We start from the raw sequence: 18100 nt of genomic DNA on the forward strand, positions 1-18100 counted from the left end.
GAAGAACAAGCAAAGAGGTGGGAAGAGCCAACAACGAGCTAGAGAGAGCCTATTGGCATGATGTAGCATGTATTTGCATATTTTCATTAGGGAATTCAAAGTCTGAAGTGCACGTGTGAAATAACTCAATTCGCCCTTGCACTCTTAAACATTTTTAGCAGAATGTTGGCCAAGTTTCATCTAGCTCCATCCTCTCATCCCACTTGACATCCTCTCATCATATTTGAGGGGAAGATCTAAACAGATCCTTCAGATTTATACCCCTGTGATGTGTACGCGTTTCCCCCTTTGTCATCGTTGCGCCTATGTGCTTTCAATTCCAGTCCAACAACGACAAACTGACTAGGTTTAAACCAGAGATGGTCAACTGGCAGCCTGCATTTACAGGACCAGTCAAAAGTTCAACCACCTACTCATTCAAGGATTTCTTTATTTTTCCTATTTTCTACATTGTAGAATAGAAGTGAAGACATAAAAACTATGAAATAACACATGGAATCATGTAGTAAACAAAAAAGTATTAAACAAATCAAAATATATTTTGTATTTGAGATTCTTCAAAGTAGCCACCCTTTGCATAGACAGCTTTGCAATCTCGGCATTCTCTCAACCAGTTTCATGAGGTAGTCACCTGGAACGCATTTCAATTAACTTTTGGATATAGGGGGCGCTATTTTAATTTTTGGATGAAAAACGTTCCCGTTTCAAACAAGATAATTTGTCATGAAAAGATGCTCGACTATGCATATAATTGACAGCTTTGGAAAGAAAACACGCTGACGTTTCCAAAACTGCAAAGATATTGTCTGTGAGTGCCACAGAACTGATGTTACAGGCAAAACCCAGGTAAAAATCCAATCAGGAAGTGCCGCATTTTTTGAAACAACCTCATGCCAATGACTCCTTATATGGCTGTGAAGGAGCTAGGAGTCAGCTTACGTTTTCCACGTTTTCCCCAAGGTGTCTGCAGCATTGTGACGTCTTTTTAGGCATTTCCATTGGAGAATGGCTGTAAGAGACCATATAGGATCTGCTGTTTTCGACTCTCTCTCGACCGCACCTGCTGTCTCCAACTGAATGATTGGCTATGAAAAGTCAATTGACATTTACTCCCAAGGTGCTGACCTGCTGCACCCTCTACAACCCCTGTGATGATTCTAATTATTATTATTATTTGACCCTGCTGGTCATCTATGATCATTTGAACATCTTGGCCATGTACTGTTATGATCTCAACCTGGCATAGCCAGAAGAGGACTGGTCCCCCCTCAGAGCCTGGTTCCTCTCTAGGTTTCTTCCTTTATTAGGGAGTTTTTACTAGCCACCTTGCTTCTACATCTGCATTGCTTGCTGTTTGGGGTTTTAGGCTGGGTTTCTGTGTAGCACTTTGTGACATCGGCTGATGTACAAAGGGCTTCATCAATACATTTGATTGATTTATGAGTTGGGATGAAGGAAAAGCAGACAAGAAGGAAAAGCAGACAAGTGCTCAGCATATGAAGGAATTCCTTTAAGACGAATCCTCATCAAGCTGGTTGAGAGAATGTCAAGTGTGTACAAAGCTGTCATCAAGGCAAACGGCGGCTACTTTGAATCTAAAATATATTTTGATTTGTTTAAAAAAACGTTGGTTACATGATTCCATGTGTTACTTCATAGTCGTCTTCATTATTATTCTACAATGAGGAAAAAAAATAAAAAGGAAATACCTTGAGTAGGTGTGTCCAAACTGACTGGTACTGTAGGCCCGCAGACCCATGAGCCACTGTGCCTCCTCCAATTGTTGTGCCCCCACCGCCATCAAAGTTGCCCATCCCTGGTTCAGACCAGTGACTATGGCCAAGTCCCCACTTTTTCCCAATAGGTCTTACATTTACATTACATTTAAGTCATTTAGCAGACGCTCTTATCCAGAGCGTCTTACTTCATGGTATCCCATGTTAAAAAGTCATGCTTCCTTTGCTGCATAGGGCCTTCGATAAATTATTTGTGGGTGCTTATATCAGTCCTTTTTCAAACATGTACAAGTGTATACAACTTTATGCAAATGACACACCATTTCCAACAGTTGCCCAGGCTATAATAGAGCTGCAATCCGAGATTCTTGCCTTACAGAAAGCACTGGTTGGTTTATAATTCATACTTGCTGGAAAGAGTAAATAGATAGTTGCATGCTAATGTGGGTAATGCTAGTTAGCATTGGCTCTCAAAACTACCTCTAATTTCCTTCATACTGGACACAGACATAAAAATGGTATCCATGAGTTCATCTGACCCCAGGGGAGAAGATAAAGGGCCCCATTGCCAAAATCCCAGAGTATCCATTTAAAACAGTGGTGTTTGGAGAATTACAGTGTTTTCCCCTTTCTGTTCACATGCGCTGTGTTCCACTGACCTCTCACTTTCATCTGCAGCCTTTTCTGCCTCCTCCAGTTTCTGCAGAGCGGTCGCCAGTCTCTCCTGGGCCCTGTCCAACTCCTCCTCAACCAGCTGGATACGCCTGTTCAGGGAAGCAACTTCAGCCTCAGCCTGTATCAGGGAGGGGGAGAAGGGAAAGAGTTGGACATATACTGACATTTAGCCTCAAATTTAATTGGAATTGACCTCAACCCCTCTTTCAACATAGGATTTACTGTATATGCCATGATTACATTTACATTTAAGTCATTTGGCAGACGCTCTTATCCAGAGCGACTTACAAATTGGTGAATTCACCTTATGACATCTAGTGGAACAGCCACTTTACAATAGTGCATCTAAATCATTTAAGGGGGGGGGGGTGAGAAGGATTACTTTATCCTATCCTAGGTATAGTGCTTTTTCTAGTGCGCAAAGCACTTAACATTGCATCTCATCTCACGTTGTCCACCGAAGTAGGAGGCTAGACTCAATGCTCCAGTCAGATTACCATTTATTCACCTTGATTCTCTCACATGCATCCATCCAGTACACTGGTTATGTTCAGTGTAACACAACACTGCAGAATCTGTTACTTTGTATTCTGTGAGCTCAACGCACCGTTTCTCTACCAAGCATTAACTGTTGGAAGATGTAAGATGCAATTTGTAACAGGTCAATATTTGTATTAGTTACGAGCAGAACATGTGGTAATTAACTACAATGACCACAAGCCAGTGTTCCTACAGCTCCGCGTTATCAGTGAGGGAGTTCTCCTACGCTGGGCCGGGTTTTCCAGAAAATAAATGTTGGAAGCTTTAACTAGTTTTCCTTGGGGAGACGGATAAGCTTAATCAAATTACTTTTGTGAAAACACAGAATCCTACACGTCCTTTACCGTCACTTTTTGAAGCCACTCCTAGGTAAAAGGCACATGACAGCCCGCTTCGAGTTTGCCAAAAGGCACCCAAATACTTTCAGATCCAAGATTGAACTCTTTGGCCTGATTGCCAAGCTTCATGTCTGGAGGAAACCTGCCACCATCCCTACGGTGAAGCTTGGTGGTGGCAGCATCATGCTGTGGAGATGTTTTTCAGCAGCAGGGACTGGGAGACTAGTCAGGATTGAGGGAAAGATGAATGGAGCAAAGTACAGAGAGATTTATTTTAACCTTTTTTTCCTCCCTAATTTTGTGGTATCCAATTGGTAGTTAGTCTTGTCTCATCGCTGCAACTCCCGTACGGACCTGGAGATGTGAAGGTCGAGAGCTGTCCGTCCTTAGAAATACAACCCAAACAAGCAGCACTGCTTCTTGACCCAATGCCCACTTAACCTGGAAGCCAGCCGTACCAATGTGTTGGAGGAAACACTGTACACCTGGCTACAGTGTCAGCGTGCACTGCGCCCAGCACGCCACAGGAGTCGCTAGTGTGCGATGGGACAAGGACATCCCTGCCGGCCAAACCCTCCCCTAACCCGGGCCAATCATGCGCCACCCCATGGGTCTCCGCGACCGAGCCTGGACTCGAACCCAGTACAGAGAGCTCTTTGATTTTTTTTAACTGCTCCAGAGCACTCAAGACCTCAGACTGGGGCAAGGTTCACCTTACAATAGGACAACGACCCTAAGCACACAGCCAAGACAAAGCAGGAGTGGCTTCGGGACAAGTCTCGGAATGTCCTTGAGTGGCCCAACCAGAGGCCAGACTTGAACCCGATCTAACATCTCTGGAGAGACCTGAAAATAGCCGTGTTGCGATGCTCCCCATCCAACTTGACAGAGCTTGAGAGGATCTGCAGAGAATAATGGGAGAAACTCCCTAAATACAGGTGCGTCAAGCATGTAACGTCATACCCAAGGAGACTTGAGGCTGTAAATCGCTGCCAAAAGGTGCTTCAAAGTACTGAGTAAAGGGTATGACTAATGTAAATGTGATTTGTTCTTTAATATTAATACATTTGCAAAAATCTAAAAACCTGTTTATGCTTTATCAAAATTGAATATTGTGTGAAGAGTGATGAAAAGGTTTTATTTAATCAATTTTAGAGAAAGGCTATAAGGTAACTTAGTTGTGGAAAGTTACGTGTCTCTTGCGAATTGAAGGAAATGTATGAAACAGATGATAGATCTCACACCACTGGGAAGAAGATGGAGCTAGATTACATTCTGCAAATTCTCTCATTGATGAAATATTGGATTTAAATGCAGATTTGTCCCCCAAAACTAAAATATGTTATGACTGAGTGCACTAAGTTTTGTAGACTTGACTCTTTGGTAAAGTGTCTTCATGGGGCGGCCATGATTTAGCAGCGGCGTGCCTCTCTGCTTGGGGAAACACAAAATATATTGCATTTTAAAGCGAGTTTCATTGGGAAGGCAGATAAAGCCTTTTTATCCAAAGCAATCACTTTTGCATGTGAAAACAGAATCCTACTCATTACGCCATGTGCTTAACCTAGACCCCTTTTGTTTTGAGCAGACTTGACCTTCGGCCAAAACTGGGCACCTGGCTCAAATCTGGAAAGCAATTATCAAATCCCCCTCAGTATATTTGGCTTAAAGTACCTGTCCAGTGAAAATCTAACTTTTAAAAGTTAATATTCTGTTAACTCACAACCAAATTATGTTGTTGACTCATCAAATACTCGTATGGGGCCAAAGCATAAATTGGAGACAAATTAGGAAACAAACAAACAGAAAGTCAAAAAAATACAAAAATAAAAACTTTCCTCAGAGGATGTCATCCCCCTGATGAGGATGAGCTGGCCAATTAGGAGTCTACTTGTGTTCATATTTTGAATGATGTGTATAGGCCCACACCATTCCAACACAGGAAAGATTTGTTTTAACACACATAATTAACAAAACTATTAAACCCATATTGTAATTAATTACAGGTCATGTCCGCAAACACTGGACAGTTACTTTTTAAGCCCCAGTCCCTCAATGACCTCAATTTCAAAAATGTGGTCATAAAGCCGCCACACATGTTGCGCAACACCTTACACTAACAATTCCTTTGTAATGTTACTCAACAATGCACAACCCATTTGATAGGTGTCAATAATAGATTACCTAAAAACACCTCACTTCCATACAGCTACAAATGACTTGTTCGTAGCAGGTTAGGAGAATTAGATTAAGGTTAGGAAAAGGTTTAGCGAAAATGCTCTCCTAACCCTGTAGTTCACAACCAGCAGTACTAAGACTTGGTCTACGACTCATGATGCCATAAATATACTGATAAAATGCACGAGAGGATACTTCAGGTGTTCTCCGGCACAGTAAAATGTTGGTGGTGGTACAGTAACAGATAACGGTTGGGTACCACTGTCCTAACCTGCAACGAAAAGTCCCATGTCAATAGGCTCCTTGTAGGGCAGGGGTGTAACGTTAAAAGGTTAATTGCATGAATGACAACCCAGTCCAAGTGGTAGTATACTTTTAAAAAGAAACAATGTAGCCCATCTGCGCACGTCGATCTAATAGTCAAAATGCCAAAGAAATATTTTCAAAATGGGAATGTCGATGGATGATACTAAAATATAATTTTACCTGTTCTCTTGATGTTTTCTCCACCTCGACCTGTCTCTGAAGAAGTTCAGCTCGTTCTTCGGCTTCATCTGCCTGTTGCTGTAAAACTTTGATCTTTCGCTTAACTGCGTCGATACTGTTGTTTCCAGACATTTTATTTTGTTTGTGAGAGTAGGTTAGTCCTAGTTAGTTTGTTTCCCCTTCTTTAAAAAAGTTTTACAACTTCGGCACGAGTTCTTCAGAACGGGAGAGAAAAAAAGCAGCAACGCCCTGCCAAATGGTCAAACGTTGATTGTAGTAGGGTAGTGGCGTGGGAATATGCGTTCTTCCTCCAAACAGCAGGGACACTCAATAACGCATTTAAGATTGACACTGGTCTAACCGAATTTCGTCCAAAATTCGTGTTTTCAAAGTAGCCTAATCCGGTTAGATATTTTAAATAGTTTCTGCTGCTATCATTTACCAGGAAGACGCAAATATTTTTGTGTGGTTTTTTTTATTCTACAGACGTGGCAAGCTAACAGTCCTAATTCATTGGCTTCCGCTGTGGAAAATGAGTCGAATTCTTTCAATTGCACGCGGTTACAATTTAAGCTCAATCAAACGAATGAATGAATGAATTCAAAATTGGCTTAACAAGGGATTTGCTGTCCGTTCTCTCCCCTGTCTCTAAATCACTATGCCCTGCCCGCTTGGTTCAGCTCTTTCCTTTTCAACCCACTTCCGGCTTGCTCCACACCCAAATGTCTGGCGTAGACAATAAACTGGAATGCTGATCCAGAGTCAGCCCCTAGAACACTAGTTGGTCCCCAGAAGGAAAGTTTAAAAAATGATCCCGTCAGCACATTGAGCACAATGTATCTTCGACCGGAAAGCACTCCCTGGTTACACGTGTCCTGACCAGGTGAAGTGACGTTTCATTTATAAATCACTCGCATTCCAAGCCACTCCCGAGGTAGCATATGAAAGTACATGTAAGGGGGGATTTACCTGCATGAGAATGTCATCTCAACATCACGATTTAGTACACATTTGTTTGAATGGTGTAAGTGTGTGTCTATCTACAGGCTATTTTGTATGGTATGCCTACTTGTTCATCATATGTGACTACTTGCTTTGTGTGCATACATTTGTTTGCTTGTCAACACATTACACCTGAAGCCTCCAGATACCAAATATGACAGCTTCTTCATTCCTTCCTGTTGCACAACAACTTGAGGATGCTGAGACATGCACCACAACACACACACAAATCAAGTCACTACTTGTGAGCCATCACTAAATTCAGTGTGATATAAAACAAGAAAATGCACATTGTCTTGTTAAATTTTGGTTTAAAGATGGGTTATGAAAACATCAGGCCTAGCTAATAATTCAATTATGCCCAAAATAATATTTCCTTGTGAGATAAAGTGTTTTGAATGGAATTGAACACTTCAATTTCAGTGAATACACAGAGCTGTGAAGGTGTTTGTGTTTCAAACAGGTCTTGGCCCTCCCTTCCTGTCTCTCACTACCAGGGTTGTGTTTATTAGGGCACTCAATTGAAAATATTAAAACGGTTTCCAAGAGAAAAATAAAATAAGCACTTCTAATTGTTCAAGTCCAGGAAGTCCCTCCTTGTTTTCTTCCGACCTTGTTACTCACTCGTGTGGTGTGAATGGTTCACTCGTGTGAATGGTTCTCAGTAGGTGAATTGATCGTTCACTTGCACGTCCAGTTGTGACCACCAAGTGTCGCCCCAGACCACATGTTTGGCACTGTGAGACAATTTTAGACGTTGAGTGAGTTTCTGCACATTGACCAAGTTTACATGCACACAGTATTCCGAATAGAAGCTCATATCCCGCTCAGGTTTTATTCGGGATAAGCTGTTTACATGCACCTTTGATATTCTTCTCATAAGTATCCCTGTAGTCATGAATAAACAGAATATTCCTAATTTAAATTCACATGGGTTAAATGCAATAGTAACAAATATGGACACCGACTGTAGGCCTATAACCTCTCACATGTAGTGGATAAATATTTATTTCAGCATCTCTTGAAAAAAATGCAAATTCATGTCTTTTTTTGTTTTTTTTACAACGTTATGCAAGCAGACCGTATTTCAACCACATAAAATATGCAACCAAGACGAGCTGAAGTCTTATCAGAAGAGTGTTTTGCCGTTTTATCAGCTTTTAATTTCCTTAAGACTGGTCAAACTCATGACATTTGGACAAATATACACATACCAAGCGCATAGTCACACACGATGAACCATCGAGGACCACTTTGGAAACAAGCGTTTTAATTAATACTTTCAAGTGATATCCTCTGGGTTCGCATTGTGCATTTTGTTGTTTTTGTCTGTTGCCCAAAATAAATCCAATTCAATTTTCTACAGGAACAATCATTCCACTGTTTTCGAGAAATTGCATATTCTCCCCGGTCCCTAAACGAAACAGACAACTTTACTGGTGTTATCTATATTACTAATGCATTAATTATATCAAAGTCAGACATTATTCTACTTTATTTAGTATTTTGGGGCAACACGTTGTGACATAAGAGAAGCGTGTATCAAACGTAGTTGACAAACAAAATGGCCGACCAAATGTCGGAAATTGTAAGTAGAAACTTAATTTAAATTATAGTAAATGAATTATAGTAGGCTAAATTATTATTGTTGATCAAACTGCGCAGGTAGTCTACTTTTTGAAGTGATGTGATTGACAAGCAGATGAAAACGTCACTCTGCACACATAATATGCGAAACTGAACCAGCGCAGAACGCGGTTTTTCACGGTCCGCGCAGGCTCAGTTTCGTATATAATGGAAGGAAACAGGACAAGACTTTTACATGCCACAATATCCCGTTTTAGATCAGCATATCCGAAGCATCTTATCCAGGGTTCTCAACCCGAATACAAGCTTTTTATTGTAAACGGGATATGATGTTTATATGAGTCAACTCAACAACAGAATACTTGAGTATTCTGAAAAATAACGGGATATTTGGTGTGCATGTAAATGTGGTCAGTGATTCTGCATTGCTATGGCCAAAGTATCCCTATACATTTACATAACTGTGAAATGTTACTTGAATATGGGTCTATTTAGATGTAGAACTAAGTTTGTAACAGTAAGTCTATTGAAAAAAATTCTAAAAATGATTCCATGACATTTGTGTCTTAGTTAAGTTGAGGTTATTTTCACGTTTAAAAGTTTCATTGTCACAATGCACAAGTACAGTGAAATGCCTTTCTTGCTCTTTCCCAACAATCCAGTAGAAAAAAAGTAAGTAAGTTTTATACAGGGTCAGTTCCAGAGTCTGCTAATACCATCTTTACAATTTGCAGGGATACTGGAGTGGTATAATTATATATGTATAGGGGTAGGGTGACTAGGCATCAGGATGAATGACAACAGCGTATATGGTGTGTGTGTGTGTTTTGCAATGAAGGTTTACAGTAGCCTCAATAGCACTGTAGGATAGCACCATGGTGTAGCTGCTAGATGCTGTCCTCCTCTGTGTAAGATACAAAACTTTCGAGGCTCAATGTTCTCACCCACCTCCATAGACTTAAAAAGTAATAATGAAGACTTCCGGAGGACATCCTCCAACCTATCAGAGCTCATGCAGCATTAACTGACATGTTGCTCATCCAATCAAAGGATCATAGAATTAATCTAGTACTGAAAGCATAAGCTACAGCTAGCTAGCACTGCAGTGCATAACGTGTGGTGAGTTGTTGACTCAGAGAAAGACAACAGTTGAACTGTTTTGAACAAATTCATTTATAAAAAAATTAAGAAGTAGCAGAGAGATAGAGCTAGCCATATTTCATTGTATTTTCTTCTTCCTCCTAGTTGACCTTTCACTTACTTACTTACTTAGCTAGCTAATGCAGCTAATTTAGCCTACTCAAAACCTGAGGAATGCTATTTATGTTAGCTAGCTAAGGTTATCCTACACTGTAACTTTTCCAAGTGAAGGTAAGCTTTTGGTTTTATGCATTTATTGCCACTGGGGCCCGCAGGTGTAACAGCTAGCTATACACGGTACTGTGTGATCGTACAAATGGATTGGATTGTGGGAGAGTGCGTTTAATAGCACTTTAGTTCTAGTAACTTTGTTGACTACGGCGTCAGCTAATATGGTGATGATGTAGGCTGTGTAGCGGTTAGTGGTTTTGGTATGAAGGTTTGGCTTGGATACATTTTTTTGCCTTGTCACAGACAGACGTTGTGTTGTGCACTGAAGTCCACAAGCAAAGGGAAAAAGTGAAAGGAGGAGAGCGCGTAGATGTGAGAAGGAATTATTCAACAAACAAAGTGATGATGCTGTTTGTATGTGGCTGCTATGAAAGTGAACTGTGTGTGTAGGTGTATTCATTCCGCCAATTCGGTTGCGTTTCTTTAAATGGAAACAAACGGAACAGAACGGGGATGGACCTATCTGAATTTGCCCAATAGAAACTCTCATTTTAGTTGCAACTGTTTGGACTAATGATTACACCCCAGATCAGCTAGATGCAGGCAAGAGTGTGCAAGGCGGTGTTGAATGTGTCACTGTCTGTCACCTTGATTACTCCAACTTGTCTCTTGACCTGTGCACCTACTTTTTAAAGTTTAATTGATAGGCTATGTTACAGCAACCTCATGATGGGTATAGGTCACATTCAAGTATCATGTAGTAGCTTAAACCTATCAATGTTATATTGTGCTGGACGAATGGCATATGAATGACAGTCATCCAATTTGCTGTCATAGAAATAAGGCCATGCTCATAGAAAAACAAATCATCTTCCCTGATCTTAAACAGCCCGACGTTAAACGGCCACACATGTTGTGTGTGTTTGCAAATGTTGTGTGTGTGTGTGAATGCGTATAGAGACCCCCCAAAATTATAGAAGGGTCAATGCAGATAGTCAGTGTAGCCATTTTGTTAGCTATTTAGCAGTCTTATGGCTTGAGGATAGAAACTGTTCAGGAGCTGTTGTTGTCAGACTTGATGCTTCAGTACCACTTGCCATGTGGAAGCAGAGAGAAGAGTTTATGGCTTGGGTGGTTGGAATCTTTAACAATTTTTCAGGCCTTCACACCGCCTGATGTAGAGGTCCTGGATGGCAGGGAGCTCCGCCCTAGTGATGTACTGGGCTGTCCGCACCACCCTCTGTAGTGAGGGCAGTGCAGTTGCCATACAAGCAGTGATGCAGCCAGTCAAGATGCTCTCAATGGTGCAGCTGTAGAACTGGAGGGGGGGGGGGGGAGGTCTGTTGCGCATTCTTGGCTACTTTTTCCTTGTGTGTGTACCATTTTAAGGTCTTAGTGAATTGGATACAGAGGAAAATTTAGGCTGCATCTAGACCTAGATTTCCTAGACCTAGATTTCAGCCACAATTTGTTAGCAGGATTTATCATGGTAAGAAAGGGCATAGCGGTAGCCTACATGCTAAAATGTGTTAGCTGTTAGTAAATACTGCATGCTAAACTATGCCTTCAACAGGAGTTGAATGGACATTTAGCCATTAGCTGCTGGCTAAGTAGTGCTGCTGAAAGACCGGAGCTTTGAGAGCTCCTTAATGTGCGAAGATTGAGTTGCTCTTTACCCTCTTGCTGAAAGTTGGGTACCCTTGATTTAATACAAGAGCGTAAGGAGCTAGGCATCCTCAGGCAGTCATAAAACTGTCCTTTAGCGTTGCTTATTATGACGCTAATCCCGAGCATGTGGAGAGAGGCAGAGATCTGAATACACTGCAGGGATAAATGCCCTTCACTAATCTCTGTGACACTATTGCTTCATGTTGATCTAGTTGTCTCTATGCAACAATGATTCTATTCTGAGGAAGATATTTAGGACATAACCAGCTATAGGGGAAATAAGGTGGCGGCCAACCTAAATACATGTAGCCTGACAATGCACCCTAAATTCTTCGACTGCTCTGTCGTTCGCTACATATTTTATTTAGTCTGAGGATGCCATCATTGAAGTCATTTCTGGTGACGAGGGGCACGAGGGGAGTTGTACAAAACAAAGTAATTAGGGATTGGATTGTCTCGAACCAATCAGAGTATCAACGCCAATGACTAATTTTCAAACCGCTGCTTTACCCAAGAGTGTTCTAGGTCTGGTACAACCTATCGCTTTCTGGACCAATAAGACTGCCCGAATGTGTTCGCATTTGGTGTAGGGTCGGGGAGGTCCTCAGATCCAGACACATTGCGGAGAAAAAACAAACGTCCGTGGGTGTGGTATATAGTAAGGTGTATGGGTAGCCAGGCAAATTGTACATTTGGCTCTATACTCCAGCATTTTGGATTTGAGATCAAATGTTTCATGAGACGACAGTACATAATGTCACCTTTTATTTGAGGTATTTTTTATACATATCTGTTTTACCGTTTAGAAATGAAATCACTTTATGTATCTGGTCCCACCCATGTGAAGAAATCATGGGTATTTGGACATATTTCTTGCACGCAATGACTACATTAAGCTTGTGACTACAACCATTTTGTATGCAATTGCAGTTTGTTTTGGTTGTGCTATGCTTTGCCCAATAGTAATTGAAAGGTGAATGATGACTGGAGTCATTTTCTTTGTGAGTATATAAGATGTTTCTGAACACTTCTAAATTAATCCTAATAATTCCATGATTAAGAACAATCATGAATGAACCATGAGTAATGGCAAGTGAGATGCCGTTTAGAGGCCATCTTCTCACCATTACCAATAACATGGGAGGTTAGCATTTTCTTGGGGTATGATCTTTGTTCATGATTTTGGGGGTATGATTGTCATTATTCATGATTCATTCATGATTATCCGTAATCAAGGTAGCATCCGCATTAATGTAGAAGTGTTAAAAAATATCTATTCTTACAATTCATTCACTCAAAAATTACATAAGACATTTTTCACCATTCATTTTGAGCAAAACATTATCCGAAACACAACCTAAACAAACTGCATATCCATTCATCAAGTTTGTAGAGTAGACAATGTGTGCTAGGAATATGTGACCAAATACTACACCTTTGACTACTTTAATACAGTATGATTGCAATTTGTCCAAATACTTATGACATCTTCGAATGTGGGGAGGACAAGATATAAAGTGTTTTCATTTCTAAAAGGTAATGTATGAAAATACCCTCAAATGAAAAGGTGACATTCTGTACTGTCATTTCATATGAAACATTTGAACTCAAATGTTGAGCTGTACATCCCCCTCCTCTGGTATTTCTGTTATGACCCATTCTGTCCCCATTTCAGACCATTAAACGCAATGTTGAAGCTCACACACACACAATCTCATGATTTTGCCACATAACTGTACAGACAGCGTAGGGCAGGCTGACCAGACAAGAGCACATAACACCCGTAATGACCTTGGCCATACGAGTCATTGGGTAATCATCACTCCATGGCACCACAAGACCTATTTACTGCAACACACCTAAGCTCTTCTGGTATTTTATCATGGTCATTCCATGCATTCTCCCTATTGAGGAAAATTATTATGATGACAGCTGCTGTTTGTTCTATATCTAGAGTCCGGAGAAAAGCACTTCATTACAGTCAACTAGGGGAAATACAGATGGAGGGAAGAGAGAGAATTACTGAGACAAAGGGAATGCAAGGGAAATTGTAGAATGAGAAAAAGACACCTAAACAACTAGAGGAAGAGAACAGTAAAGAAATAGAAAGGGGGAGGTGACTCAGATGAGATTGGCAACCCAAGTATAGTCTTGGCTGTGATAGCCTCAAGGTTAGAGAGGGAGGTTGGTAACGGGAGGTTCAAATCCCAGTGGAAAAAGTGGCCTGGCAACTAGAGGATTGCTGGCATCAATAACTCACATGCCATCTACAGCAACTGTGCCCTTGAGCAAAGCCCTTAATCCCCAAACTTCTCCAGGGGCGTTGCTCTGTGGCTGACCCTGTCCTGCTCCCAGTCTGTTATGTTTGTATTTAGTGTCACAGCAAAAATAACAATATCTGTGCAACTTGACAAGAAAAGGTCTGTTATATTCTATTCCATTCTTTGGGGAGCGTTCAGATAGTACAGCCTGTGTGCACCATCCAAAATTAGCATGAAAACCAAACCTTTGAATTGTATCTTAGCTTCCTAGCACGAGGGTTAACCCTTAACTCCAGCAGTTTACTGCTCAAAATTAACTTTCACCAAAGAGGACTAAAAGTGTCAGTCAAAAACTGTCACTAATTTATCATCCCAGAAACATGCAGGGCTCTGTGGTTTTCACATACTCCTTGACTTAACTAAAACATTGGCAATGTATGGGTAAAGGCACTATGGCTCGTGAATCCAAATGTCATGTGTTGTTCAGAAAGTCGGAATGGTTATAGTATCTGTTGATCTGATGACTTTGGAGATGGTTAGTGTCTTGTGTTTCTATCGCTAGTAACATAACAGCAACTAGATCTGGGGTTTTTCAAACCTGTTCCTTTGGACCCACAGGGTGTACAAGCTTTTGTTTTAGCCCAGCACCAGCACTCCTGATGCAACTCAAGGAAGGGCTTATTGATGAGTTAAATCAGATGTGTTAGTGCTGGGCTGGAACAAAAGCCTGGTCCCCAGGACCAGACTTGACGAACTCTAGTGAGAATATCGATGATTATTGTCCCTAAAATGGTCATAGTTCGAATGGATGACATCATGATCAGAATATGTGGATAAAACAGCAGCAGCTGTGGATGGGTGACCGGAGGGAATGAGAAGAATGGGAGGGAGGGGAGAGACACGAGGCACCAGGTTTAACCTCCTGTGGTCAGTACCGCCCTGCATCCAACTGCTGGCTTGCCTCTGAAGCAAAGCAGGGTTGATCCTGGTTGGTCCCTGGATGGGAGACCAGATGCTGCTGGAAGTGGTGTTGTAGGGCCAGTAGCAGTCACTTTTTCCTTTGGTCTAAAATAAAATATCCCAATGCCCCAGGGAAGTGATTGGGGACATTGCCCTGTGTAGGGTGCCGTCTTTCGGATAGGACGTTAAACGGGTGTCCTGACTCTCTGTGGTCACCAAAGATCCCATGGCACTTATCTTAAAATTCCCAATCTGGCCCTCATATCTGGCCCACCTAGTTTCCCCCAGATTCAAATTGTCTCATTTTTATATATATATAAACTTGTGTTTTCATAGTACAAGTGTGTTTGCTTTGACATACAGTATGCACTATGAACATGTATGAGGCTTTTGGTGCCTTCAAGCTTGCTAAATGCTTAATGGGTACCTGCACAGAACCTGCATCGCTCCAGGTTCAAAGCTCTTATTTGTGACTTACTAAAGCATCTGTCTAGATCTGACTACCCATGTTTCTCCACAATTTAGTGGAATCCAATTGGTAATTACAGTCTTGTCTCATCGCTGCATCTTCTGTACGGACTAGGAAGAGGCAAAGGTCGAGAGACATGCGTCCTCCAAAACACATTGTCCTCGTAACACATTGTCTTCGTAATACTATTGTCCTCATAATACTTCATGTAAGACCTAGGAAGAACACAACACACTTACATCTGCGGCCTTCTTGTCCGCAACCTCCAATTTCTCCTGGGCATCCTTCAAGGCCTCAGAGTATTTGTCCAGCTCATCCTCAGTTCCCTTCAGCTTCTTTTGCATCTGCAGCAACTCATCCTCGTGCTGAGAGAGAGAGAGAGAGAGAGAGAGAAGGGAGGGCAAGAAGAGGAAAGAGAGATGGAGAAAGGGCGCGTGAGATTTGCACACTCTTTTCACACTATGGTGCGGACCTGAATCGTACTGTGCTGACTGACATTTTCTTTTCACCTTGACCTTTTCAACAAGGTTCAAGCAACTATGGTGGATACATAACCAGGCCAGCACAGTAAAGCTCGGCTCATTAGTGTGAAAATAGTATTTGTTAACGGATAGCCTCATAGCCCTGTCCATATCCATTCATCAAGGCATCTTGACTGTCACCCAAGCCTGGGTTCAAATAGTAGTTTTCTTCTTTAAAATACATTGAGCATTTGATTGAGCCTTCCTGGGGGGGCACATGGGCCGGTTTTACACTTTTGAGTCTATTGCATTGGCTCCATTGTGCCAGGCAAGACTTTTTTAAGTATTTGAAAGAAAACAAATACTATTTGAACCCGTCTCTGCAGCCGCCTCACCTGTCCTCTTGTCACAAATAACCTAAAGCCTGATGACAGGCCTGGCGTGGTTCCACTTCAACGCCATCTAGATATAAATACTACCTCTGGATGGACAATCACTCAATGAATGGATCCACTGTCGTATTCCATCCTAGTGTCTAGCCCTTCACAATTTCTCAGTGGAGAGATCACTAGCTAAACCACTCCAGCCTTGACAGACAGCCTGTCTGGCCTTGCTAATGAGAGAAATATGGTCTAAAGTTTCTAACAAGTTGTCTTGGCATGGTTTTGAATTTCCCAGTGTCTTTTTTTTCCTGGACAGGGGTCACTTTGGATTCAGTTGTTAAGTCCAGTGAACTCGGTCCTATTCTTAACCATATCCTAACCTCTAGTATTTAGAGTAATGTCATGAACTTTTGTTCTCATTTTCAAGAATAATACATTAATTAAATCACTGGAATGTAAAAGAAAACCCTTACAAATAAAAGTATATATATATATATATATATATATATTATACACACACACATACAAATCTGTTAAACACATCTAGAAAAGCAGGTGAGATGACTCTTTCACTAACCAGTATATTGCAATATCGGTTTAACATTTCACATCTGTTTTGACCAATTACTTCAGAACTTTTTAAACTATTAACAATGACAGGCCAATGGGTTGTAACTGAGTTATATCTAAGCAGATGACTACCGCTGACCATTTTCAATAACACAGCCACATCATGGAAACCTATAAGCTATTTCACCTTTCAAGACTTCCACCCCCCATCCCTGTCCCAGGGGGCAAAATTTGCCATGGGACGTTAAAATGACATTTTCTGGTGGTTAATTGGATTTATACTTGTACAGACAATACACACAGGGCTCTGGTCAGAAGTAGTGTTATATATAGGGACTAGGATGCCATTTATCACACACCACGTCTTTTTCTGGTCACTAAAAAGACTTCGGAAAAAACGTCCTTGTACAATAAATATACAACCTGACCATGACGCAAAATAAATTACGTCATTGTAACCAGTTTTGCTCCCTAGGGTAGTAGTAGCCTATAATAGGCTCCTTGACCGCTCAAGGTGTCCATGTTCCTATCCATGATAGAGCCCCCCCCTTCTTTTTAATGTTGTTGGCCCACCTGCTTGCTCCTCTCCTCGGCTGCCTTCTTGTCAGTATCGGCTTGTTCTGCCGCGTCCAGAGCATTCTCCTTATCCAGCTTCAACATAAGCATCTTCTTCTTGACTGCCTCCATTTTTAAAGGTTTTTTGGGCTATTTGACTGAGGGGGGTAAAGGGTGCAGGACAGTCAAGTCTGGTCAACTCAGTGGAACAGGAGAGAGAGAAGGAGGGAGGGAGAAAGAGCAGAGGAGAGACCAAACTCATGGATAGATAGAGAACATATATATCCCCAAGTGTAGATGGCCACACCCACAAACATGTACCTCCCACTTTAGCCTTCTGGCTCCACCCAACTCAATCCTTTAAAGCGCCATTCTTCAAAGTGATCTACTGATCCTCCCTCTCCATAATAAAGCAAAGTAGGATGAACGTACTTTGATGTTGCGTTGTTCCCCTGATGGTTAAGGTCAGGTTTGTGGAACACAAGCGGATTCTAGATCTGTGCATACGGGCAACTTCTACCAGCAGAAAGAAAGCCTGGTCCCCAAGTACCCATCCATTTCCCTCTGTCTTCCTGTGTCAGCTGTCATTTTCTTTGACATATTTAACATATATTGTACGTTTCCTACTGTGTGGGCTTTTATTAATAAAAAGTGAGATGGTGGGAGAGAGAAATATAGAGAAGGACAATGAGAGTGGGGCATAGAGGATTAGGCAGATGCTGTCATAAAACAAAATAAACAGTTGTTTTTTTGTCTTCCAAACACGCATGCATGCACACACACAGGGTTCGAATTACAGAGGTGTCTAGGGGTGCAGGGTAGTGGGCACTCCCATAACAAATCAGGAAACCCCGATAGCATAGCTCTGGGCACACCTTAAATTGTTGAAAATATTAGTTAGCTTCAGTGTTTGAAATTAC

The 18100-nt window shown here is 41.5% G+C and overlaps 1 protein-coding gene across 8 annotated transcripts in view; it reads right to left on the reverse strand.

The window, feature by feature from the left end:
* The window catches only part of LOC135549853 (tropomyosin alpha-3 chain), a 34420-nt gene extending 16984 nt beyond the window's left edge, over nucleotides 1-17436 (reverse strand). For 4 of the 8 annotated variants that reach the window (XM_064980197.1, XM_064980196.1, XM_064980198.1 and 1 more), the window contains exons 1-3: nucleotides 17199-17436; nucleotides 15451-15576; nucleotides 2396-2529 (exon numbers count right to left, since the gene is read on the reverse strand). In XM_064980197.1, coding sequence (XP_064836269.1) covers nucleotides 2396-2529; nucleotides 15451-15576; nucleotides 17199-17312 — 374 coding nt within the window. In that variant the 5' untranslated portion in view covers nucleotides 17313-17436. Of the gene's footprint in view, nucleotides 1-2395; nucleotides 2530-5953; nucleotides 6814-15450; nucleotides 15577-17198 lie in introns of those variants that run through there. The other 4 variants (XM_064980202.1, XM_064980199.1, XM_064980200.1 and 1 more) reach the window with 3 other exon arrangements.
* Between the last annotated feature and the right edge of the window lie 664 nt (nucleotides 17437-18100).

This window comes from Oncorhynchus masou, chromosome 12 (genome assembly GCF_036934945.1).
Source record: "Oncorhynchus masou masou isolate Uvic2021 chromosome 12, UVic_Omas_1.1, whole genome shotgun sequence".
Taxonomy (NCBI): Eukaryota; Metazoa; Chordata; class Actinopteri; order Salmoniformes; family Salmonidae; genus Oncorhynchus; species Oncorhynchus masou.